Consider the following 27,595-nt stretch of genomic DNA (forward strand, 5'->3'; position numbering starts at 1 on the left):
CGTATAACAAAATATAAATTGTTTGTTAATCTGCAATGTGGCTTGCTTATTTTAATATATAATTTTTATTTAGCATATGCCTTGTAGCATATATATAATAAATGCCACAAGGCATATGCTAAATAAAAATGATATCCCATAGGCTTCTGTCCTTCTTCTGGTCGTAATACGATCCACTTCGGACAAAATGAAGCTCTCTCGCGCTCTCAAACAGCGCAGACAGGGCGTGTCGAGGCGCGTCCGCTTCAAGCACTGTGTTTTGAATCATCACTCTAATTAGGCTACATAGAGAGCTAAACTGTTGAATAGCAATTGGTTCGCGCTTCCATCACTCAGACGAGTGGACTTAAGTTACTGCTCAACTTTACTTTTCCCGGAACGTTTCAAGTCTTGTAAACAGGCCATATGTTCGAGAAAAACATTGTACTAGGTTTCTTTTAAATCTTTTCAAAGCAAGATGACTTCATACATGTGGATTTTACTTATTCTGGCAAGTCTTGCGGCAACGAGAGCACAAGGTATGGTCTATCTAAACTGTTTACTTTTTGTTTTGGTAACAGCGCTCGTTACATTTCTTGCACTGTTGACGTAGGTATAATCCATAAAATAACAACGGGAAAAGAGTCGTCGCTTTTTGCCTCTTATACGCCCTGTTGCATATAAACTACGTCGTCACTCGTCTAAATCGCTCTTAAATTATATTCGAAGCGAGGAGTTCAAATTAGTTTTCTGGTAGTGTACTAGAGCAGTTATTTACTCTGATGCATTATACAGAAAAAGTGGGTTGAATGTTTTTGAAGTGCCAAAGAACATGGGTACATTTCTTTCCACATGCATGACTCACCAGCCTACGGGGAAAATGGCTGGAGAACCAAGATAGATTGTTTTGGTAACATAATTTAACATTTTTAAAAGTATGTCCAAAAATTAAAGCAGAGCTACAGAAGCTGAGATTGTTGATCTTCCCAATTTCAATTTTATTTATTCCGAACTTCATATGTTTTATGTCAGTAGTCTAATTTAGTTGCAACGCATTGAAAAGCAGAGTTTGCATGCTCATTTAAATAGTGTGGCTGTAATAGCTCCTCTTTGCCTCACAGAGCAAGATTTTTCATTTTTAATAATGAAACAAACTTTAGAAACCATACACTGTCTTGTCATTTAAGTCTTTTGTTCAAACTTTAAATTCAGTAAATCCTACATTAACAGTGCTTGTTACTGGCAGATGCATAAGTGCCATTCTGCCATGTAATGCCATTCCATTAATGTTTTTTTTGTGTGTGTGTGTTTGTGTGCAAGCTTATGAATGGCGATACATTTATTCTTAACGTTGTTAATGAAAAAACATAGAAAGAACCACTTAAAACAACTTTTTTTGGCACCTCTCCCATAGCTGCACGCGAGTAGATAACATCTTAGACTTTGACGGTCACAGCAAAACCCTTTTCAACCACAGCAAACTTCATTTTCAGCAGTTAAGTTGCCTTGATCACAGTGTTCTAAAAATACTTGATCCCATGATGTTGACCCATTCCTTCTGTGGAAGCATTGAGTCTATTAGTCCACAGGCACTCTCCTTTGTTATGAATGATGCATTGACAGTTTTGTATATAATACCTGCATTACTCAAGTTTGCCTGAATCTTAACTTTTCCTGAACATTAAATGCAACTTTCTTCTCAAATGTAGTTTTTATGCAATGTAAGTCGACTGCAAAAACATCTACCCAGATGAAAGGATCGGTGGTTTCAGTTCCGACTCAACCATCAGTCATGATGATCAGTCATGGGTTGTGCGTAGACCATTATGCAAACAATACAGTACATCCCCATAGCAACATAAGCCACAGGATGCAGTCTCTCTCTGATGGGGTGTTGCGTGTGGCAAACACAAAATCACAATCATGCCATCGCGTGTCGTGCAGTGTACATAGCCTATTTCTTCATATTTATCTAAAAAATTGTGTTTAGTTTTGCTGTGTATGTCATCCCAAGAGATGGGAGGGTTTGGTCACAATGTGAATCCAGTACAACACACAAATATAGTATACAATACAGTATATATTTGGGTGGAGTTATTATGTAAAATAGAACTGTCAAATTCCAATCATTTTGCTCAGTCAGCTCTTTTACCCTCTAGGAACGAGACTGGTTTATTTTGAGTTGTTTATTTCTTTCTCACACACATGGTTCTAGTTTTTTGAGTCTTCCCATTTGGGGGTCATACAAGAGTAATTTTGCAGGAGGAAAGGCATTAGATGCTTTCTACAATACGACGGCTGTTGACTTGTTACTAACTTGGAACACTTTAAAATGACTTCCTGCAGTGCTAATAGCCTTTATATTTGGAAATGGGTTTTGTGAAAACAATTACTTTACCTCATTTGAGTTGCTTGACTTGAGTTCGATGTGCATCATTTATTTGGGTTCTGTACTGAGATGTGGAGCCACATGTAAATTGCACAAGTCAACTCAAATCTGGCTAATTGATTTCCATTTGATCAAGTGTAACAATTTGAAATGTTAATGAACTCTTTCTGAAATTTCATTAGACATTTATGGGCTGTTATTTTAATGAACATTTTGCTGTGTTTGGAGTGACTGTCTAATGCTGAGATATAATATACGTTGACTTAGTGAATCAAATGAGTTCTGTTGAATTGGCTGGATGCATCCTCTATTGACAAGTTCATTTGAAGCATTAGGCCAGTTTTTTTTTTTTTAGATTTGCACATCTTAATTTCAGTTCAAATATTAGATTTTAAACTTGAGTTTTGAATGGGATTAAACTGGCCATAGAGCCACTAGAGATGGTTTCTAGTTTAAACAAAATATTAAAATAACAACTGTTTTCTTGCAGATCTTGACCTGTCTGATGCTTTTGATGATAATGAACGTAAGTAAAAAGTACTCTTATCTTCACTGTATATGGCCCATTTTATGCATGTCTATTTTTGTATGTTAAATAATAATATAATAATATAAACAAGGCTCAACCCTATTTTTTTTTTTGTTTTTTTTTTCAAATTGTGGTTTAAATTTGTACTTACCCTGCCAAAATTGTCACTGGCCCCACCAAAAAAATAATAAATGAATAAATAAAAAAGTTTTGTTGTTGTTTTGACCTATGTATCATTATATTCTTAAAAAAGAGAAAATCAAAAAGAGAAATCAATTCAGTACTCACGATCTGTTTTCTATGCACAACAACAATAAAGGGATGGTTAACCAAAAAATGAAAATTCTATATAATAAATGTATTGCATAATTTCATCAAATTGATTGTGAAATATTAAAGCCATAGATGAGAACCACTAACCACATAGGCCTATGCCTATCTATATTTATTTAAATGAATTTCAGGTAACGCTTTAGTTAGGATACTGACTGTTTATTAGTACTTATAAAACACATATTAATGCCTTTTTCTGAATGATCATATTCTACATCACTAATCCTACCCAATACCTAAACTTAACAACTACCTTACAAACTATTAATTTCATATTTCATAGTTAACCCATTTAATCCCAATTTTTTCCCAGACACAAAAATATCCAAATCATGTGTCATTAGTATCCCTTTGAAACAATCAATCATAATTTTTAGAAATTTTCATGGAAAAGTGTGTGAAAAAGTGTGTTTTATGATCGGTCACAATTGTGACCGGTGGGATACTGTGTTGTATCAACCAATTGTATTGATTTAATATAGGTCTATTTGACCTATGCAGTGTGTTTGTGTGTGTTTTTGTGCGTGTGTGTGTGTGTTTTTTTTTTTTTGTGTGTTTTTGTGTCTGTGTGTGTGTGTGAGTGTGTGTGTGTGTGGGGAGATCAGACATCAGAGGAGACGTGACCATGTGTGAGTGTGTGTGTGTGTGTGTTTGTGTATGTGTGTTTGTGTGTGTGTGTGTGTGTGTGTGTGTGTGTGTTTCTCTGTGTGTGTCTGTGTGTGTGTGGAGATCAGACATCAGAGAAGACGTGACCGTGTGTGTTTGTGTGTGTGTGTGTGTGTGTGCGTGTGTGTGTGTGTCTGTGTGTGCGTGGAGATCAGACATCAGAGGAGACGTGACCGCGTGTGTGTGTGTGTGTGTGTGTGTGTGTGTGTCTGTGTCTGTCTGTGTGTGTGTGTGTGTGTGTGTGTGTGTGCGTGGAGATCAGACATCAGAGGAGACGTGACCGCGTGTGTGTGTGTGTGTGTGTCTGTCTGTGTGTGTGTGTGTGTGTGTGTGCGTGGAGATCAGACATCAGAGGAGACGTGACCGCGTGTGTGTGTGTGTGTGTGTGTGTGTGTGTGTGTGTGGAGATCAGACATCAGAAGAGACGTGACCGTGTGTGTGTGTGTGTGTGTGTCTGTGTGTAAAATTAGGTAGATAGTAAGGTAGAACAGTTAGCCTATGTGTATTAGTATGTAGATACAATGGGTTATCCCACCGGTCACTATTGTTGCCGTTGACATGTTTGTGAGTTCTTTGACCACATTAAACAAAGTTGAGTAATTGCAAATGCATATATCAATACTAGACACCTTAAACATGATATGTACCAAAAATCTATGTCCTATCTTTATGTTAACATACTTTACCACCCTTTTCTTTGGGAGCTTTCTTGCTGCCAGTGCCATCCTCTTCTCTTGGCGCAAACAGGAAATAAACAGCTCTGGTCATGTGACAATTTACAGTAAACATGTGACAATTTACAGTAAACATGCGACACTGCACATATTTCATTGAGACCCTTTATTATTTCAATATCTGCTGGAAATGCATTGATAGATAATTTAGTAACATTTTTATAGCCTTAGAAATGAAACTTTTTTTTACAGTCACTATTGTGACCGGTGGGATTATAGTGAGAATTGGACCCTAATCTAAAGTGTGACCAAATATCAGACTCTGATTTCTTGTTTTGGTTGCTCCTGTCTAACTCACAAACAAATAACAAATAGACCACCCGTGGATCTTACTCAACTCTTGTAAGTTTTGGTTTATGTTGCGTTGGCCTATGCTACACTTACTTATACTGATACCTACCAGCGTGCACGTAGCATCATGCAAAAATAAAGGTATAAAGTAACAGATGCGAATGTTAAAGGGATAGTTCATCCAAAAATTAAAATTAGCCCATGATTTACTCACCCTGAAGCCATCCTAGGTGTATATGAAATTCTTCTTTCAGACGAATACAATCAGAGTTAAATTACAAAATGTCCTGGCTCTTCCAAGCTTTATAATAGGAGTGAATGGCTGTATGTCTTTGGAAGTCCATCAAAGCGCATCTATTCATGATTAAAGTGCTCCACACGGCTCAGGTGGGTAAAGGCACTTGGTGTTTTAAGCCCCCAACGGCGCCTTCCAGGCAGCAAGGGGATGGGTAGGGTTAGCTGCCTCTAAGGAGCCATTGGGGGCCTAAAACACCATCGAGCGGTGGGTAAATAAAGGCCTTCTGAAGTGAAGCGATGTGTTCGTGAAAGAAAAATATCCATATTTAAAATAACTAGCTTCCGGCAGACGGCCGTACGCATCGATTTACGCCAAAAGAGTAGCACTTGAACTTGATGCACAACGTAATGACGGAAATTGACGCCTCTCGCTGTCCAAACAAACAGGGCTGGGCAACTGCGTTCGTCATAACATTGTGCGTCAAGTTCAAGTGTTACTCTTTTGGCGTAAAACAATGCGTACAGCCGTCTGCTGGAAGCTAGTTATTTTAAATATGGATATTTTTCATACACAAACACATCGCTTCACTTAAGAAGGCCTTTATTAACCCCCGGTGATGCGTGATGGACTTCCAAAGTCATACAGCCATTCACTGCCATTATAAAGCTTGGAAGAGCCAGGACATTTTTTTATATTGCTCCGATTGTATTCGGCTGAAAGAAGAATGTCATATACACCTAGGATGGCTTCAGGGTGAGTAAATCATGGGCTAATTTTCATTTTTGGGTGAACTATCCTTTTAATGCTGTATTCGTAATCGTAGTGACCCGTGATCAATTTATTCCGTGTGTTTCCTAGAATGGGCAGTTTGCGTGATCTACAAGTAGTACTGGTATTACATAACATGCAGTTGCACATACATGCAACTCAGAAACAGATGTGCCACAAACTGACTACATGTTTGGGAAAAAAAAAATACAGATTTGTAAATTTAACATTTACATTACATTTAATTAGATTTTTTAATTAGCCACCAGATGTGCCACTTAGCAGAGCGGCATGTGCAAATGGCTTCTGTGAGTAAGATGCCATGCCACTTAATGTTAATATATGAGGGGCCGTACAAGCCAAAATCCATTTTTTTACTGTCACACTCATTCATTCTCCTTTCACATACATACATTTCTACTCACACACACTTACATTCTCCTTTCACATACATACATACATTTCTACTGTCACACACACTTACAATAATGTGCTGGAATGTATTGACCAAATGCAAAGAGAAACAGATTATTTTGTGCATGATAGGCTGCATTGAGAACTCTGTGATCACATTCAAACCCTATGTGGATTTCTGTCAGTCTCAAGATTAGTTGAGGATTCAAGAAATAGAGCAGCAGTAAATACATTGGAGTCCTTATATGGATGTCTAAATGTAGTGCACTGCATCCAGACAAAGAATCAGGTCTGAGAACAGTTATGTCCTGTTGCACACACAGGAGAGGCTGTTTTTGGTGGCACATATCATTTTTATTTCTGTCACACACTGTACAATCTGCAAATTCAACAAAGACAATAATAAATAATTTTTTGTTTCACAGTGTTGAAATAGCTGGCAGCGTGACTTCATGTCAAAAAGTGAAACGCTCTTTCAATAAACTCACATTACACATTCATCTGATACTGTATGGTCACAGAGAATGAAATTCCACCAAATAAAACAATACTGACATTAACATTTCAGTAATCAGATAAAGCTCAATTAACATACACCAACTCTATACAAGCTCTTTACGTAGCTTTACCATATGTAAAGTATTAATTTTCATTTTTGGGTGAACTATCCCTTTAATGCAGTATTCGTAGTGACCCATGATCAATTTATTCCGTGTGTTTCCTAGAATGGCAGTTTGCGTGATCTACAACATACGCGCAAGTAGTACTGGTATTACATAACATAATATGTTACATGTATTAATACCACTACTGGGCGCACAGAAAACAGAGCGTGAGTACTGAATGGAGTTCTCTTTCGCATCTTCTTGGGCTTGAATCTAAATGGTTAAAAATCACGTGAATGTTTAAATTGACAGAACTTAAAAACACGTGCAAATGATAACCTTTCGTGACTACGCAGCACTGGCTCGATCGGCCAAGTGACAATTCCATCAGCTGTACCGAGCGTATTTCACACTGGCCCGGGCCATCCTGCAGTCCTTATTATCAAGCCCCGTGTCCACCTTATTTTTCAACGTGGAAGCAAGCTATTTTCTGTGAATGTGCGAGACTTCTGATTCATTAGCCGCTATATGGAAATAATGAGAAGAATAAAGTGCGGCAAATGGTCAAACTATTTGCGCTACGAACCAGTGTGTCTATAATTATGAGAATACATTAAAATAATAGGGTAAGAAATACCAGTTTGCAATATCAAGCAGCATAACAAGCTTTTTTGAACATCTAAAAATAACTGGAAACGGATGACACCGGAAGCCAGGCACATTCAATTTACAAATGTGAGCACATAAGAGTGTGTTACAATTTACACACTCTTACGTAAAAAAATAAGGTGGATAAAGTAATGTTTTTAATGTGGAATACCATACTTCGATCCTCGTTTATGTGTTAACTATTCCGTTGTGTCACTCATATTGTATTTTCAAAAAATTAACAATATTATGATCTTAAGCTCCTGCAAAACCAACGGAGAAACCAGCAGTGAAACCAGCCCCACCCAAAAACTCAGATCCAGGTAATGGTAATTTTTTGTGTGTGTGTTTGTTTTGCATATAGCAATGGAATTATGTTTGAGCACATCATTTTACAGTCGTATGGACTGTTTAAGGTACATTGCGGTATACGTAGAATGACTAACATGAGTGCTACCTAATTTATAGTTTTGTCTTGCTCTTCTAGAATTTGATCTGACAGATGCCTTCGATTCAGGTAAGACTGAGTGGGCTATGATGGGCACAATTCGTTTTTTAAACTCTTTTTGAATATTTTTGTGTGTGTGTGTTATGCATGTTAGTATCCCTCTGAATTTGTTAAGTATCTTGTAATTTTCTTTATTAGGACATGGTTCTTAATAATAATAATTATAAAACCTAGTTAACTTCTGGTCCAACTTCTGGCCATTTCATTTCAGTTACTGTATTTAAATGTAAAATATCTCTTTATGAGCATTGTTTTATTGTACACAGACCCGAAAAAACCTGCTGTGGTCCCCCCAAAATCAGGAGATGGTAAGAAATCATTATGCTGGGGTGTTTGTCATTTTTATGTACATAAAGTTCATGGGTTACACTTTATTGTAAGACAGTGAGGGCTACGGTGGCCGAGAGAGCTCAACACATGCAAATAGAAAAAAACACCCGCAAATTAAGAAAACATCTTCATCAGTTTCACAACACACGTGTGCTCCAAATAACACAACCAAATCCAGAAACGCGCTGCAAAAGTTCACAACACAACCAAATACAGAAACGCGCTGCAAATAGCATAGACCACAACGGATGTTTCTAGGGGAACCACAATGTTTCTAGGGGAACCAAATAAGTGACGAACCCGACTTGATATTATTTGAAAAGATGCTAAAACAACTAAAAATCAAGATATTTTGAATACATCTTTCTAGTTTTACCAAGATCTATATTATTTTGTTGGGTAGAAATTGTGAGTGGTGGTGGGGGTGGGGTCTTCAAATATTGTTGTGGAACCTTGAAGTTAAAAAAGTTGAGTTCCTCTGAGGTCTCGTTGTTACAATATAATTATACATTTAATATTAATGAATAACTTGTACTTACTATAGGGTTAGGATTAGAGTTTGTTTTAGGGTTGCATACAATTATGGGTAACACTTTATTTTACAGTGTCCTTGTTACAAGTTACATGTTATTACTGTAGTAATAACAATAAATCATGCATAATTATATGCAACTAACCCTAATCCTATAGTAAGTACATGTAGTTAATTATTACTCAGTACTTAAATGTATAATTACACTATAACATGGACACCTTAAAATAAAGTGTAACTCAATAATGCATAATTTACTGTTACTATAGTAAGTACATGTATACTTTATAACAAGGACACTTTAAAATAAAGTGTTAACAGTTTATGTAGTAATGTTTGTTTAACTGACCCATTGTGCATTTAGTTTAATGAGCTCATTTAAGTTGATTTATTACTTGTTTGTAAATGAGTGTGTTAATACAATGTAAGGTGTATTTCCTTTTTATTGTATTTGCAGATAAAAAGAAAACATCTGATTTTGGAGGTAAACTTCACACACACACACACACACACACACACACACACACACACACACACACACACACACACACACACACACGTCATTGTAGGTTAATTATGTTTTTAAATCTGTTATTTTTGTACAGTAATCAACCTACTAATGCAATGCAAACAAATTAACATTATGATTTCATTTTCAGATGAATTTGATCTGTCCGAAGCATTAAATCCAGGTAAAAAAGTTGCAAAGTTGCTTTCTTTGGACATTGTAGATTCTGTTTTTGTCTTGTTTACAATATATTTACATTCGAGGCACACTATATTCATAGATACTCAGCTGGAAAATGTAAAGCTAAAACTTACTAGCTCATTTTCTGCTGTTCATGGCTATTACGATTGCTAACAGTTTTTTACTGTTCTGTTTTAAAGGTGCTATTCAATGAGTAACATCATGCCATAGGCTTTCTTAAAAACAAAACAAAAAAACCTTAAAACATTCTTCAAAATATCTTCATTTGTATTAATTATGAATGACCATAGATACATTTTCTATTTCTACAGATCTTGATCCCAAAAAACCTGTTGTCCCACCCAAAGAGAGAGGAACTGGTATGTTTCTGCCAACATGTTTGGGTTACACTTTATTTTACAGTACGTGTGCTTACAGTGTAGTTACATTATAAAGTACTGGTAATATAAGGTAACTACATTGGTTAAGGTTAGGTTTAGGGTTAGGTTCAGGGTTAGTACCTAGTTACTGTATGTACATGCAAAACAGGACTAAAAATAAAGTTCTACCCATGTTTGTTTGCATCTATTAGGGTCTTGCACCACCCTTATGTCTAAAAAAAAGCTGGTAATAGTGTAATTCTTGGGGTCTATTTTACTGTTTAAGAGAGATAAAACTGGAGTACTGTACATAGAATTATGTAATTTATTTTATAATGCATGGCATTAGTAAAAAAAAAATACATTACTCAGCCAGGGAACATGCATAAATCTTGTTTATTAAAGTTCTGGTGGCAAGGCTTGATGAGCACAGTATTCCTTGAGGTGTTGAGGAATTTCCCCAATGGAAAGCATATTTCCACTGTGTGAATCGCTTCCTATTCCATATATAGTGTGCTGTGTTTTATTACTATATAGGAATTAGTGAATGTGTTCACAAGTGACCGATTGGATGGAAAAAGAGTGCAGAATTGTCATCTTTTTTTTTTTCTTTTTTTTTTATCGAGAAAATAAAATGCAAATTGTAAATGCGGATCTTCTAAATGAGAATTTTGTCTTCATTTAGAAACACGCTAGATTATAAATAAACTTTAAACTAACATTATTACAAAAAGCCACAAACTGACATTTTTACTTTAATTACAATTATAGATTATGTGCACATTTTTAAATTTGGTGAAGTCCATCAGGGGCAAAATTGCTTATGTAAGTTGATGACAGGTTTTTTTTTTTTTTTTTTTTTTTTTTTTTAAGGAAAATACATTAATGGAATATTTGTTTAAATTCACTATACACTTAGGTAGCAGTCTTTATTCAAAAACCTCATTTAATTGAGGTAAATCAACACTTTAAAAAGTGTGAGGGACTGAAAGATTACTGAACCCAATTAGATTCTTATGTCCATTAAACTGCTATTCTTGTGAAATCTTGCATGAATTTTTCATTTAGGTGGTGGATCTTTTGATGACAAAGACCTTTTTGATGTGAATAAGGATGGTGAATACGTGCCCGATAAAGGCCGAAGTGGAGGTTTGTGTCAAGTTTTACATCTTTCTTTTAAATCAGTTTTTCAGCTTGATTTAGTACTGTAAGTTGTCTTCAATTTGAAGTTTGCATCTCTGTTCATAGCAGAAGATCAAATCCAGAGTTAAATTGTAAACAGATGTCACCCAATTCAATTGTAGGAAAAATCTCCCAACAAACATCATATAACCATAACTACTTGCAGTCATTTTCTAAATAAAAAACGTTAATTTAAAAGATGTTCTTCATTGTCCATAATTATGTTACTTTAGAGAATTTTAAGAGAAAAATAGAACCAACAGAGTTGGCCATGGAACTTATTCCACATTCAATATTTTCAGCATGCTTCGCTTGGGTTTCCTATGGAAGCTTGTTTCCGCCACTGAATAAAAAATAAAAAAGGCATTTTTATCTTACAATTCTGACTTTTCTCAGAATTGCATGATATAAACTCGCAATTGCGAGTTATAAAGTCTAAGATAAAAAGTCGCAATTTTTATTCTGTGGCTGAAACAAGCTTCCATATTTTCCCATATGGGTTTCTGTGACTTAAATATAAGCTTTACGTCTAACCCATTTGGAATAAATGCTAAATACAATCACGATTACCTTGGTAACATATGTTACTAAATGTACAGTACTGTCTGTGAAGTACATCAGTGCTGTGAGTGAATCTGACTCTGGTTTTTGGTTTTGGTTAAAGGGGGAGGAGCAGACCCTGGTTATGATGATCAAAGCGGTATTTATTTCCTTATACTTATGCCAGATGTTTACCATCTGGTTCATAATTGTTTATTTTTATCTACTGTAACAAAACATTTACATATTTAATAGTAAAATATGTCTTCATTTGCTGGGTGATAATTTGAATGTAATTTTCTCATTAGGCGGTGCCTCTGAACAACCTCAAGGTAAATATTATTTGCACTAATTTTATTTAAATAGTACTAATGTTACATTTATCAGTAATTGTCTGCAGTAACTGTCGGTCACAAAATGAAGGCTGTTATGGAGTTTACCTAAGGATAAATTGTCCACTGAAATATAAAGCCGACATGAGTGAGTGCCTCTGGCTGGTGTTTTTGTTTCAGCTCTCTCATGCTCTGTTTTCTAGCTGTTTGTCCTGACAGAAGCTTTGTTTACTTGCCAATGGTGTCTTTCTCAGTGGAGTTAGCATGTCCTCTGTTTTAGTTTCTGTTATTTTGGGGGGGTTTTATCAAGAATGAGTGACCACAAAAAGCTAAAATGTTTCACTCTAAATATTGAGTGAGACCATGGAAACAGTGGCAGTCTGATGACTAACTGTCACACATTTCTTGCATAAGGACAGGGCGGTCCAACAGACACAAACAATTATTGTGGGCAGTCATGTTGAGGTTTTTCCACTAGGTGATTGTTTTCTTCTGTGTTGGAATAGTACATGGGTGGTGAATATCATGTGCAGTGCCTTTTAGTATCTGAAGACTGATAGATTTGACTGTTCATTCTGCCACTGGCTGTGCCCTAAATCTCTGCTTCGATTGCCTGTTGTTGCAGATCTAAACCAGCAGTGGCTCCAGCTTATCAAGATGCTAGGCGATAATATACCAGAAGGCCTCAGTGTCTGGATTGCCGGGTTTTTACAAGTAGTAGAGCCCCTGCTAGAGCAGTTTCGGGGACTTCTGAATGTAACGGAGGAAAAGGCAGAGCTCTAAATGTCTTGTATAGTACCCTTCTTTGCTTGTGTTGGGGTGAAATGGTTTTAAACATTGTTTACATGGTTTGGTTTTAAGGCTGGGGCTGCTGGTGCTCATGGTTTATGGATGAGATGCATATTTGGTCATGATCAAGATTAATCATATTGGTTTTGAAAATTTGGCAATACGGAATTAATTTCATTGTATTGCTGACTGGTTTGACTGCTTTCTTTTTATGTTGGTAAGGATTATTAAAAGCCTATACACTCCCATTCAGAAGTTTGGGGTCAATAAGTGCGTGTTAAGAAATGTTTCTTAAGCACCACATCAATCGCCAGTGTCATCATGATCCCTCAGATATCATTCTGATATGCTGCAGTAATGGCTGTTGGACATTCAGCTTTGCATCACAGGAATAAATTACATTTTAAAATGTTACAATATAAAAGTTTAAATTGCAAATAATATATTCACTGTATTTTTGATCAAATAAATGCAGCCTTGGTGAGCATAAGATACTTGTTCTCAAAAACATAAAAAAGCTTACTTAGTCTGACCCTAAACTTTTGAACAGCAGTGTATTTTTGATTGTTATGAATCTGTTAGAGTGTACAAATAAATGATAATTCTGATTATGAAATAGATAATACACTAGTGATTCAGTTATTTTAGATCAAAAAGAGGGGTGTGAATCCCATGTCCATATTTTTCCTCAGGACATCCTCAATGACTTCTGGTCTTTTTTTACCATCCCTTTTGTTGTGTTGACACATTGCAGATACATAGGATATCCTCAGATTTTTTGCCAATGAATAGATCTAGCAGTGGGACTGGTTTTGAATGGGTTTGAGAAGGCGTTTCTTATCTCCGCTCGGTTTTGTGGAATTAACCCCAAGGCTATTGAGCATTCCATTACTTTGCTTTCTTTTCCTCTGCTCATGGAAGCCATCTTTTTACCTTTTTTTTTTTTTTTTGAAAAAAGAACATTTGAGGTTGAAACATTGTAGCACAATTCTCTTTTGACTAAAACTTGGTTTTAGGCTTACTTGACGTATCAGACGTACCAGAGGATTGAAATTGGCAAATCTTTGCCCTGTTGTGTGCGTCACAACTGAAAGCTTTAGCGCAAGCAGGGATTATGCCATCCTAAATCTCAAAGAGAGCAGAGGCGCTATAGGGATTTTTTTTTTTTTTTACCCCAGATAATGATGTTTCGTCTAAAAAAAGACTCTTAAAAATGTAGTTTTATTGGCATCAATGTTTCCATGAAGAACCTTTAGAAACTTCCCATCGCACAAAAGGATCTTCATAGTGGTTAAGAGTTGTTTAGACACACACACACAAGAACATTTTTAGCTGATCCCCCTCCCCCTCCACGCACATTATTGTAATGTTTATTTACCACATAGCAGGCATTCATCCTATTGTAAGAGCATGGTAGTTTGCATTTACTGCTGTTAATCTATTGAATATTTCAGTGTTGTCTGGTTTTGTTTCTCATGATAGATGCCTTTAACATTGGTATTGTTTGGTGTCCGTTTTGATGTATTGGTTCTCAATTGTAGTATTTCAGGCTCACATTTTTTCTTTTCTTAAGTTTGTCTGGTTTCTTTTCCACAGAAGTGGCTATTTTCTCTGTCATCTTTGATTTTTTTTTTAAGCATTTTAGCTACTTTTTGTGTTCACTTTCCTTTTAATAAAGTGAAATGTGAGAATTCCCTCTGTTTGATTCATATCATATAGTCTGTGACCAGTTATTTTAATTGTCAGCATATCTCACTGGGTAAATCTCACCAACAATGGCATGGTAAGAATGTATTAAGCATCTGTGAAGAACACTGGCCTAGCAGTTGCCTCTTATATTATCTAGCTGCCTAAAGTTTAGGGAGGTAAATCTGCATAGCTTTAGATCTGAAACTACAGTATTTTGTAGGAGGTTAACTTCAAACATTAGTTTGGAAACCTCTATTTATTTAGTCAGGTGAACTCCTGCATGCCTGGTTGCATACACAAAAATGGGTGTATGCAGGCAACACCCAGCATGTTTACACCGTATCATGACACAGCAATATTAGAGCAACTCCACAACTACATTTTAAATTTAGTTAATCAAAATTGCACAATGTCAGATACATAGTTAGTTAACTACTTCCAATGTTATGAACCTCCTCTTTCTGACCAAAGAGAGTTAAATAAACTTCATTATTTAGCAATTGGATGATTTTGAATGCATGCTGTAAACTGTATTAGTTGTTATTGCTTATATTTACACATGTCAAGTTGAAGAACAATATGTTCAGGAACATTTGCCAAATGTTCTGTGGAGAATAGGAAACTCCTGTTGCACCCCCTAGTGGCAAAAACATCACAGTTTGCTTGTCCTCTTGTTAAATGGCCATGTCTCTTTAGTTTTGTCATCAAGCTCCTACTAATAACAGATGTAGCCATTACAAAAATATGTGTATTATACACTTCAGAAGCAATTTGAAACTAGCCCTTGTCCTTCTCTTTTCTTGTGTGTTCTGTCCCTTTAAATTGATCCCACAGGCGGAACCATGGCTGCCATCATCAGCTCTGTGGGTGTTGCTCTGCTCGGTGCCGCCTCAAGTTACTTTGCCTATCAGAAAAAGAAACTGTGTTTCAAAGTACAAGGAGGTGAGTTCAACACTTCTATCCAGGATTCTGAATCCTTATACAAGCACTAGCTTGGTTTTGATTTATGTTGCTTGCTTATCTGAGCAGTTCAAAAAGAGAAGAGAAAGAATACTTCACAAATAAGCTGTTTACCTTCACAAACATACTTTTTTTTACTCAAACTATTTGACCTCTTTTAATAACTTGTTCCACAATTATATATAAATGCTTTCGGGAGCCACAGTACATGGTTAACCTTAGCTCAACTAACACAGCAGCTCTTGTAGAGGAAGTGGGGGTTGGGCGCATGACGTGGCAGGCAGTTTAACTGCTCTGCTTGTATTACAAAAGCCCTCGAGGCCTCAACAGGTGGCTCTGTGGCGCAATGGATAGCGCATTGGACTTCTAAGCTACACTTAGAGAAGTGATTCAAAGGTTGTGGGTTCGAGTCCCACCAGAGTCGAGTTTTTTGAGAGAATGATGAAAAAAGGCTAACAACACAAGTAGCAGTGTTTTGTCCAAGTGTGAATGGTGTTACCATAGAACTTTAGTAACTGATTTTTCAAAATACCATAAACAAAATTGACTCGCACTTTATATTAGGTGTCTTTAGTTACTATGCGCTTACATAAATAAGTACAAAAATAAGTACAAAGTAGTTGTTGTTTTGCAAAACACTTTTGCTGCTATTGAGGTGGGATACGGGTAAGTTTAGGGACAGGTTTGGTGGTTAGGTTTAAGGGAAAGGTCAACAGAGTAATTGTAGATGTAATTACAGAGATTAATTTCAACTGTAATTAGATGCAGGTTTTATAAAAAATAGATAAGTACATTGTAAACACATGTATGTACACAATAAGTGCATTGTTACAAATTATTTATTTAAATATTAGTACATAGTAGTTAAAGATACCTAAACTGACACCCAAAATTGTTTCATGGGATAAGCTAAAGGGTACATTTTCTTATAGGGGAAGATCCAGAGAGTGGCAAAAACCGTGGTACTCAGTCTGATCCACAAGGTAAGCATGATAGTGCCAACATAGCGAATTTAAGAAAATGTAATTCTGACCCCACGTCATATGCAAAGTTATTTGTGCTTGTTTCAATCAATTAACATGGATACCAACCACAAATTTTGTCATGGTAGTGTATGATTTATTTATTTATTTTTCCCAAGTTAAAATGATCACATGATCTTTTGGGAAACATTCTAATATTCTGGTTTGGTGCACAAGAAACAGTTGTGCTGCTTAATTGTTTTTTTTTTTTTTTTTTTTTTTTTTGTGTGGAAACTATAATTCTTTGAATAGCGAGTTCAAAAGAATAGCATTTATTTGTCATTTGTTACAAAAATTTTTACTATCACTTTTGATCAATTTAATGCATTGTTGCTGAATCAATTCATTTCTTTTTGTGTGTGTGTGTGGTTTATATACAGTCATCAGTATTAAATCATAGAGTTTTGTTCAAATTAAGTATTCAGAAAAGTAGTATTTTTTTTTTTTACATATTTTCTTAAAAGATGATAATTTGTTTTTATATGGATTTCATGCTTTCTGATGCAGCTACCAAGTAGATAACAATTTACTCTTTTCTCCCCCATAGTTCTCAGCAACCTGCTCCGTTCATCGTAACCGCAATTGGATCTGCGCACTGAAAGAGAACATCTAGCATGTCCAGTTATGGAGAGCCTATAACCCTGTGGGAAACATCTGTTATATGAAAGGCTGGTTTAAGGCTAATTTAAAAAAAAAAAAAAATTGTGTTGATTTTATTTTTTATTAGATTCTCTAAGTTGTAATGCATTTTTTTTTTCTGTATTCAACATTTTTCTTGACTATGTGTTTATCTTTGAAAGAGGTAGAAGTAATATGTCACTTGTAAAAAACACAAAAATATGATTTTATTGGTCTTTTAGGATTTCAAGTGCCAATGTAAGATACTACACTTTAAATGGACAAATGTGTTACTATTTTTGTAGAAGTATTGCAAGTTGCATAAGGGACTTGCTATTGTAAAGCACAAGCTGTCTGTTTACAGGTGAATGCATCAGTTGTTTATTTTTGTTCGTTCTAACATTACATGCGTAATCTGAATTATAGACTGCCTTCTTTTACAATAAGACAATGGATGGATGGATCAAGATGATGATGATGTATGCTGATGAATATCGAATTGACTGGTGACAAAATGCCAACTAAAATAAAACTGACATGGAATGAGTTTAAAATTATGGGATGCTAACTTGCTTATCATTTACATTTTCTATATTTAAATTCATTTAAAATAGAAAATAATCATTTGAGATTAAAAGGTAAAAGCTTGTTTTTTTCCTTCTCATTATTAACCCGTTTTAGCCATTGTAAATACTGCTAAAGCAAAATGTACTGCACTTTTAGACTGGCCATTTTATACGCACAAGTCAACTTGCATTTAATGTGTTTAATTGAAATATGAACTACAGAACGAGCCTTGATGATTTATTGTCTGTCTGCTCTTTTTCCTGTTTTTTGGCTATTTTTCTTTGAATATGCATTTGGTTGTTCTTCCCAAAATAAAGCCATTGGTTCCTAGATTTAGAACATTGTTCTGTATTTTGGTGTTGCTTATACAGTAACGGCATATTTTGATCTTTAATTCGGCGCCGAGATTGTTTTCCTTAATTTAATTTTCAGTGTTCAAATCTTGTAATAAGTTTAATGACCCAATAATAGATAATGGTAGTATCATTATGATACTCTTTCTCATTCTATGTCCAGTAGTAGCGGGGGTTGAATGACCGCTGTCGCAATACCGTTATATCAAACCTTTTATTTTTTTCACTTGACTGAAGGCAGCGCTGCATGCTGTTTGAAGAAAGACCTGTGGTTGCACGACTATCATTTAATCGACTTTTCGATTTTTTTTTTTTAAACACTGCCATTTACTTTATAGAACTTGTTCCTCAAAGATTTCCCCTCGTTACTCCTAAGAGCGACATAAAAATCAGACTGAGAAATGACGGGTAAGCTGACCCTTCTAATATGTTTACGTCCAAATGTCTAGACCGAGTAACAATGTATTCGAGCTGACTTAATTATTAACTGGGGAAGGACGGTGTGATTTTACATAAACCAACAAACTAGATATAATAGGCTAATGTTGTTTTGAGAGAAATTGTGTATTCAAAGTGCTGTCAACAATATAGTAACTTGAGCACTCTATTTGCATATCAAGCCTGTTCATTTCAAGTTCAGTCACTGACCATGTCATCCAGTTGTGTCATTTTGCCATCTGCTCCTTTTGCCTGCCAGGGAGTCAGGAGGACACAGGAAAACAACTGAGGTGAAATCTTGTGTAGGCTATATCAGTAACTAGCTCACAATGGCGGGTGAATGTAATGGGTCATTGAGAGAACTGGAAACCTTGTGTGCTGTTTGAAACCCTCCTTATGCCAGTCAAGAAATATTTCTTCTTCTTTTTTAATTACTATTAGCCTACTATTCAGATGTGTGCTAGCACTTGTTGGCTGCTTTTCCTTAACTAATAGCTGGTCCATTAAAGCTACAAAATTAATATCATTCAAGTCCGAAGTTTATTTAAAAAAAATTAAATTAAGATCATGATCATCATTTCAAATAAAACACTTTACAACTTCGAAAAAAAAAAGTTTTTACAGTGTGTTGTGTATTGGTCCAAAGCACATGTATTGCACTATGCCTCTGTTTACTATTTCTGTCTGATATTTTGTGTCTCTTTCTCTCAGAGGCTCAGGCCTTTGTGACCCTGGCCACTACAGATGCCTATTGCATGGGATGTATAGTGGTAGGCAAAAGTTTGCGCAGACATGGAACATCAAGGAAGTTAGTGGTGATGGTTTCCCCTAATGTTTCTAGGGTAGGAAGGTGAGTGAGCAACTGTCCTCCGCTATTAATTCTGAAATAACATCAATCCTCTCCTGACAAACTTCAGAAGTGAGGGCTAAGAAGAGTGATTAAGCTACTTCTGTACATTTAGCTTTATAATATGACTTTCAAAAGGGTAATTCTTTCCCATGCATGGTACTATTAAGTCTGTAATAGTTTTCATATTCAATCCCAGTGCAACATTAATCTTTCTTTGGGTTGCTTCTCATCTATCTTGGATTGTTTTAGACTTTTTTTTGCCTCATTGATTTTTATGCATTCTTCTAGATTGACCCTGGAGGAAGTGTTTGATGAAGTTGTCGTGGTAGATGTGTTGGACAGTAGAGACCAGGCACATCTCACCTGGCTGGGACGTCCTGAACTAGGGGTCACCTTCACCAAACTCCACTGCTGGACCCTTACACAGTTCAGCAAGTGTGTGTTCTTGGATGCAGACACACTTGTGAGTAATTGATTCTGTTATGATAAATGAAAGTAAAGATGGCCATTACAGTACACCAAGGTGTTCAAAGCTTTAGGAACACACAGAATACATAACTAAATATTTTGTGCACAATATGCAATAATAAATAAAGTGCCACGGGCTGCATATGTTACAGTGCAGGTACATACTTTGAGGATAATTTATAAGTTGATGGCCCCACAACTAGGCTGTTATATTATTCTGTGCCGCAGGTACTGTGTAATGTTGATAAGCTGTTTGAATACGAAGAATTGTCTGCTGCACCTGATACAGGCTGGCCGGATTGCTTCAACTCTGGGGTATTTGTGTTCAGGCCCTCCCTGAATACCCATACACAAATACTGGAACACGCCGCACAACACGGCAGCTTTGATGGTGAGTCACTCGGTTATATTTAGTGTATATTACATTAAGATCTTTAAAGTTCAGTCTAAATCGGATGTGCCCAATGCGCGTTGGAACTTTAATTAGCCTCAAATGCTGTTTTGTCACATTTGTATTTTTAATCTTTAAAAGCAACAACAGGAGCATCACATACAGTGGGGAGAACAAGTATTTGATACACTGCTGATTTTGCAGGTTTTCCCACTTACAAAGCATGTAGAAGTCTGTAATTTTTATCATAGGTACTCTTCAACTGTGAGTGACGGAATCTAACAAAAATCCAGAAAATCACATTGTATGATTTTTAAGTAATTCATTTGCATTTTATTGCATGACATAAGTATTTGATACATCAGAAAAGCAGAACTTAATATTTGGTACAGAAACCTTTGTTTGCAATTACAGAGATCATACGTTTCCTGTAGTTCTTGACCAGGTTTGCACACACTGCAGCAGGGATTCTGGCCCACTCCTCCATGCAGACCTTCTCCAGATCCTTCAGGTTTCGGAGCTGTCGCTGGGCAATACGGACTTTCAGCTCCCTCCAAAGATTTTCTTTTGGGTTCAGGTCTGAAAACTGGCTAGGTCACTCCAGGACCTTGAGATGCTTCTTACAGAGCCACTCCTTAGTTGCCCTGGCTGTGTGTTTTGGGTCATTGTCATGCTGGAAGACCCAGCCACGACCCATCTTCAATGCTCTAACTGAGGGAAGGAGGTTGTTGGCCAAGATCTCGCGATACATGGCCCCATCCTTCCTCCCCTCAATACGGTGCAGTCGTCCTGTCCCCTTTGCAGAAAAGCATCCCCAAAGAATGATGTTTCCACCTCCATGCTTCATGGTTGGGATGGTGTTTTTGGGGTTGTACTCATCCTTCTTCTTCCTCCAAACACGGCGAGTGGAGTTTAGACCAAAAAGCTCTATTTTTGTCTCATCAGACCACATGACCTTCTCCCATTCCTCCTCTGGATCATCCAGATGGTCATTGGCAAACTTCAGACGGGCCTGGACATGCACCGGCTTGAGCAGAGGGACCTTGCGTGCGCTGCAGGATTTTAATCCATGACGGCGTAGTGTGTTACTGGTTTTCTTTGAGACTGTGGTCCCAGCTCTCTTCAGGTCATTGACCAGGTCCTGCTGTGTAGTTCTGCGCTGATCCCTCACCTTCCTCATGATCATTGATGCCCCACGAGGTGAGATCTTGCATGGTGCCCCAGACCGAGGGAGATTGACCGTCATCTTGAACTACTTCCATTTTCTAATAATTGCGCCAACAGTTGTTGCCTTCTCACCAAGCTGCTTGCCTATTGTCCTGTAGCCCATCCCAGCCTTGTGCAGGTCTACAATTTTATCCCTGATGTCCTTACACAGCTCTCTGGTCTTGGCCATTGTGGAGAGGTTGGAGTCTGTTTGATTGAGTGTGTGGACAGGTGTCTTTTATACAGGTAACGAGTTCAAACAGGTGCAGTTAATACAGGTAATGAGTGGAGAACAGGAGGGCTTCTTAAAGAAAAACTAACAGGTCTGTGAGAGCCGGAATTCTTACTGGTTGGTAGGTGATCAAATACTTATGTCATGCAATAATATGCAAATTAATTCCTTTTTCGGTAACACTTTATAATAACGTTCAGTTGTAAGTCATTTATAAGTGGTTAGTTAATGATGAACTAATCATTTACAAAACATTCATAAATGATTAGCAAATGATATGCTAACATTTTATGTATGTTTTGTAAATTCCGTTACAAGTAATTTACTTGTATGAGTTAATGATTAACACTTCAGTTAATGATTAACTAATCATTTACAAAGCATGAATATGCGTTTCATAAATGTTTCATAAAATATGTTAAATGTTTTTGTATGTATGTAGCAATTAGGTGGTGCAGAAAGTGTTGTAAATGCCTTGAATACACGTACAGATCATTTGTAACAGGTAAGTAACAGTGTTCAACACAATGATGTGTAAACGCATGAATAAATCATTTACAAAACTTTCTGCATCCCCTAATCTAAAGTGTAAACTATTCATCACTTGTAAATGTGTTACACATCATTCGAGCTGCAGCCCTGTCTCACTCCACGACTCTGAGGGAGGAATTCTGTGTGTTTGTTACCAATTTTAACTGCAAATTTGTTGTTTGTGTACATTGATTTAATGATGTCATATGTTTTTCCTCCGATGCCGCACTGGATTAATTGAAGAAAAAGAACTTCATGCAAAATGGAATCAAAAGCTTTTTTGATGTCAACAAAGCATGAGAAAATTTTACTTTTGTTTTGGTTGGTTTGCTTATCAATTAAGGTATGGAGTGTGTATATATGGTCTGATGTGCGATATTTTTGTTGGAAGCCAATTTGACACTTGCTCAGGTCATTTCTGTCTCTGAGAAAATGTGCTAGTCTGCTGTTTAGGATGTTGCAGAAAAGTTTGCCTAGGTTGCTGTTTACACATATACCACAGTAGTTATTAGGGTCAAATCTGTCTCAGTTTTTATGGATTGTGGTAATAAGACCTTTGTTCCAGATGTTGGGCAATATACCTGAACTCAGGATGATATTGAAGAGCTTGAGGATGGCTAATATGAATATGTGGTCTGTGTATTTAATCATTTCATTTAGGATGCCATCGACACCACAGGCTTTTTGCGATTTCAGGGTTAGTATTTTGTCTAATAGTTCGGCTAGTGTAATTGGAGAGTCTAAGGGGTTCTGGTAGTCTTTGATGGTTGATTCTAAAACCCTCAGTTTGTTGTACAGGGCATTTTGTTCCTGATTTTTGTTTATAGTACTAAATAGGTTGGATAAGTGGCTCTGGATGGCTAGGTCTTGATGGTAAGATTTGTTTAGTGTGTTCCAATGTTTCCAGAAGTGGTTGGATTCTAAGTATTCTTCAATTTCCTTGAGTTGACTTATTGTGTTTTGGTCTTTTTTCTTTCTTAAAGTATTCCTATATTGTTTAAGTTTTCAGTGATAGAGATGACGGATATTCTCATTGTCGGCATCTCTGTGTTTCACTCACCTCTCTCACTCAACTCATTCACTCACTCACTCAACTTATTCACCTCACTCACTCACCTCTCTCACTCAACTCATTCACTCACTCATTCAGCTCACTCACCCACCTCATTCACTCACTCATGCACTCACTCACACACTCACATAATCACTCACTCTTTCACTCACTCACTCAACTAACTCACTCACTCACTCACTCAACTAACTCACTCACTCACTCACTCACTCACTCACTCACTCACTCACTCACTCAACTCATCTCACTCCAAGCAATCAACTCACTCACTAAACTCACTCAACTCACTCACTCCAATCACTCACTCACTCACTCACTCACTCACTCACTCACTCACTCACTCACTCACTCACTCACTCAACTCAACTCAACTCACTCACGGTACTATAGTACTGTCAAATATAAATCTATTAATGACATTAATATGACACAACCTGTCATGTATAGGAGGAGACCAGGGTGTTTTAAACACTTTCTTCAGTGACTGGGCAGTAAAAGATATCAGGAAGCATTTACCATTTGTGTACAACCTCACAGCCAGTGCTGTCTACACTTATCTGCCAGCATTTCAGCAGTAAGTTAGTTTTCACACTATATCTTATTATTCAGGTATACCAATCATTTATGGTGTTATTTATTTGTGTAACGTGTAATGTTTATTAAGTAATCATATACCACATTAAATACATACACAAGTAGGACAAATAAGCATTCTGGTTTTGTACAGGTATGGCCACCATGCAAAAATTGTCCACTTCATGGGTGGGATCAAGCCCTGGCATCATTCATATAATCCACAGGCTGCCAGTGAGTCATCTTTTAGGGATTCCAACAAGAACTTTTATGCACAATTTATGCATTTATGGTGGGCGGAGTACTACAGTCAAAACCAGCTACAAGTTAAGACGGATGATAAGAAGGATGACAAGAGTGAAGACTATGTAAGACTACACTCACAAACAGATATTTTGTTTTTCATGTTGTACATAGCAGTGTTACTTCCATTGAACCTTTAAAGGGATAGTCCACCCCCCAAAAAATAAAATGCTGTCATCATTTACTCACCCTTATGTCATTGCAAACCCACACTGTATAACTTTCTTACTTCTGTGAAACATAAAATAAGATATTTTGAAGAATGTTGGTAACCCAGCGCGTTCGGTTGCCATTGACTTTCATTGTATTGTTTGGTCCATACAGTGGAGGTCAGTGGTAAACTGTTGGGTTACCAACATTCTTCAAAATATCTTCTTTTATGTTCCACTGACGAATCAAAGTCATATGGGTTTGGAACGACACGAGGGTGAGTAAATGATGGACATACTTTTCATTTTTGGTTAGATTTTCCCTTTAAAAATCCATTAGCATAATTATTTTATTTAATAGACCTAAAATATATTTCATTTGTGAGTCATCTGTAATCTTTTTCTTGGTTTGCAGTCAGTGCAGCAGTTGGATTCTTCACAGACACATCCAACTCCAACACAAAGCCAAAAGAGCAGCACTGAAGCCCTCCACAGAGAGATGAGACTTTCTTCACCTCTCCAAGATCTGACTTTGGACTCACTGACAATCAGCTCATCTAAAACATCTGAGGAAATGCTAAGTGATAGGTTGAGCTGTCCTTCCAGAGAAATTAAGGTTTGAATAATTGAATTATTCAGTCTTGATTCATCTCTCACTCTGAGTCTCTCTCTGAATCAACTCTACTTCCTTTAAAAGTATTGTGCCCTCTGGGCTTTTAGACAAACCCAGTGACACACCCAACAGTGACTCACCCCAACACAAAGAGAACACAAACCAGTTCAGATAGTTGCAAAAACACAATGAATGTGAAGATATTAGTTTAAATGTAATACAAAGACCCAGGGATTAAAATGGACCAGAACTTTTGATTTAAAAGAAAAGGATAACATTTTTGGCAGTTTGGTGTCAATCCATTCCATTTGTTGTATATGTTCCAGAACAGTTTTTGTTTGATCCAGTACACACATTCCATTACTTCACAAGAATCTAATGCTCAAATAAATAAAAAAATTAAATACAATTCATTACATTTAGCATTTATGCTACATTTATGTTTCCCTTCAGCTGGCCCTTATTTGTTTTAAGTCAAGGCAAAGTTAAGAAACTATAGTTTGGTTTTTCATATCTTGTCCACCAGATCTAAGTGCCACCCCCCACCTCCAAATCCAAAATTTGTTTTAATCATTTATTGCATACATTGTGATTGTGAAGTATTTTGTCTAGTGTTTTAGGAGAAGGCCTATTTATTTATTTACTTACTTACTTATTTCTCTATCCTGTCTTCTCAGAATATTCTCTTTGATGTCCTGTCTGGTGGGGAGACTGAAGAGACCCCTATAGTCAGCCCTCCATCTGAGCAAGAGACTGAACACAAAGATCCAGAGACTGCTGATGATTCTGCCGAAGGCAGTGGAAAAGCTGTATGTATGAAAATAAGCTAATGTGCCTAACTTATGGGAAAAAATACTTTGATTTTGATGTTATAATTTTTTTATCATTTATACTTTTATAATTATTACTTATTTCCAAGATACTCCAATATGAGCTCTGCTCAAAAAGTAAAAAATAAAATATATATATATATATTTTATTTTTTTTAATTTTTTTTTAACTTGATGTATGTACTAGAATAACCAAAAATAAAACTGGAATAAAAACTATAGACTTTTTTTTTTTTAAAACTAATAAAAATTATGATCTCAATTTTTTTTATATATATTGGAAAATGAAAATATAAAAATAAAAACTAATTCAAAATATTAATAAAAACTGTAATAGTATCTCAATAATGCTAAAATAACACTGCTTCACATAATAAGGTTTGAGATGGGTTTTCTTGCAAATATCAGAGTATATACTGCCATCTAATGGTGGCTTATTAGAGCAGTTATTAGATTTGAATTTGCAGTTTTTTTCCCCATGAAGAACTACATACTTATCATTATGATTTTGATAGTAATATTGTAACTGAAGATGGATTCTATCATATGGTCCCATTGTAGATTGCTGCTGAGACAGAGGAGGAAGACTCGGAGCGCCGGCGCATGTGGGAGCAAGGTCACGTAGATTATATGGGCAAAGATGCCTTCGACAACATCAAGAGGAAACTTGACCTATTCCTTGAGTAATTCTCTCTCTCTCTCTCTCTCTCTCTCTCTCTCTCTCTCTCTCTCTCTCTCTCTCTCTCTCTCTCTCTCTCTCTCTCTCTGTGTGTGTGTGTGTGTGTGTGTGTGTGTGTGCAGGTTTATATTACATTGTGAGGACCAAATGTCCCCACAAGGATAGTAAAACATGAAATCACTTACATTGTGAGGACTAGCCAGTGGTCCCCACAAAGGAAATTGATTAATGAACATACTATATGATGTTTTATAGAGAATGTAAAATAGCAGAATGTTTTCTGTGATGGTATGTTTAGGGGTAGGGTTAATGTAAGGGGATAGAATATACAGTTTGTGCAGTATAAAAATCATTACGCCTAAGGAGAATCCCCACAAAGATAACAAAAACTGTGTGTGTGTGTGTGTGTGTGTGTGCGTGTGCTGGATGTGTGTTTTTGAAAATGTATAAAACACAGTATCTCAATATATTTTCACTTGTACTGTATGTCCATCATTATCTCAACTGTTATATTTTCACCTCCTCAGATATAGCCGCTTTTCTACCTCTGTAGTATATTTGCCACAATCACTGTGGATCATACAAAAATATTGTGAAAATGTCTTGCATATAAATGTAACTTGTGTTAAACTGAACCTAGAAATTCAATTTCTGTACTATGAGCCTACATTATGTGATATAGGGTCTATCTGTATGATTTAGCATCTGCTGTGATCTTTTGTTTGCAGTTTTATTAAAATATTAACTGTAAATAAATCCCATTCTCTAGTGCTGTTAAGGAAGACATTATAAATAACGTTTTAATCAAGTACTAAATCATAAGAAAGGAATCAAGAGAAAGATCTAGTATTAAATGTCAATGTCCAAAAATAATCGCGCCACTAGAGGTCAGGCTATAAACACTCTCTAGCTGCAACACCTCCACAAACTCTACTATTAGAGCATAACAGTCTGAGGCAAAAAGGTGATAGTCATAAAATTATTGTTCCTCTGAGTTTAACAACATTTATCTCTCTCCAGAAGTGCTGACCTGTCTCCAAATCTTATCTGCCAGACACTACAAACTTTTATGGCCAGACAAAGTCAAAGGCTGCATGTTCTATGATGCATATTTTGTTTTCTCCATGTTTTAGTATTGGAGCCATTTTTTTTTTTTACCCTTTGACCCTGTCTTGT

The 27,595-nt window shown here is 36.4% G+C and overlaps 2 protein-coding genes across 3 annotated transcripts; both read left to right on the top strand.

The window, feature by feature from the left end:
- The first annotated feature begins 150 nt into the window (after positions 1-150).
- On the top strand, positions 151-18,070 carry cd99 (CD99 molecule). Of its 2 annotated transcripts, XM_079852567.1 has the most exons (14): positions 151-518; positions 2,859-2,894; positions 7,855-7,917; positions 8,082-8,111; positions 8,369-8,410; positions 9,422-9,448; positions 9,624-9,656; positions 9,985-10,032; positions 11,101-11,181; positions 11,879-11,914; positions 12,063-12,086; positions 15,399-15,506; positions 16,457-16,507; positions 17,094-18,070. In XM_079852567.1, the coding sequence occupies exons 1-14, from the start codon at positions 458-460 to the stop codon at positions 17,120-17,122; spliced, it is 669 nt and encodes a 222-aa protein (XP_079708693.1). In that variant the 5' UTR covers positions 151-457; the 3' UTR covers positions 17,123-18,070. The 2 variants fall into 2 exon arrangements, with proteins under 2 accessions (XP_079708693.1, XP_079708694.1); XM_079852568.1 differs by lacking the exons at positions 15,399-15,506; positions 16,457-16,507; positions 17,094-18,070 and adding an exon at positions 12,712-13,812 and having other exon boundaries at positions 221-518.
- Positions 18,071-18,185: 115 nt separating this feature from the next.
- gyg2 (glycogenin 2) lies at positions 18,186-26,559 on the top strand. Its single transcript, XM_079852479.1, has 9 exons — positions 18,186-18,492; positions 19,234-19,372; positions 19,661-19,835; positions 20,069-20,231; positions 23,720-23,846; positions 24,000-24,213; positions 24,713-24,913; positions 25,588-25,719; positions 26,302-26,559. The coding sequence occupies exons 1-9, from the start codon at positions 18,486-18,488 to the stop codon at positions 26,425-26,427; spliced, it is 1,284 nt and encodes a 427-aa protein (XP_079708605.1). The 5' UTR covers positions 18,186-18,485; the 3' UTR covers positions 26,428-26,559.
- The last annotated feature ends 1,036 nt before the right edge of the window (positions 26,560-27,595 follow it).

This window comes from Squalius cephalus (assembly GCF_949319135.1).
Source record: "Squalius cephalus genome assembly, chromosome: 2".
NCBI classification, from domain to species: Eukaryota; Metazoa; Chordata; class Actinopteri; order Cypriniformes; family Leuciscidae; genus Squalius; species Squalius cephalus.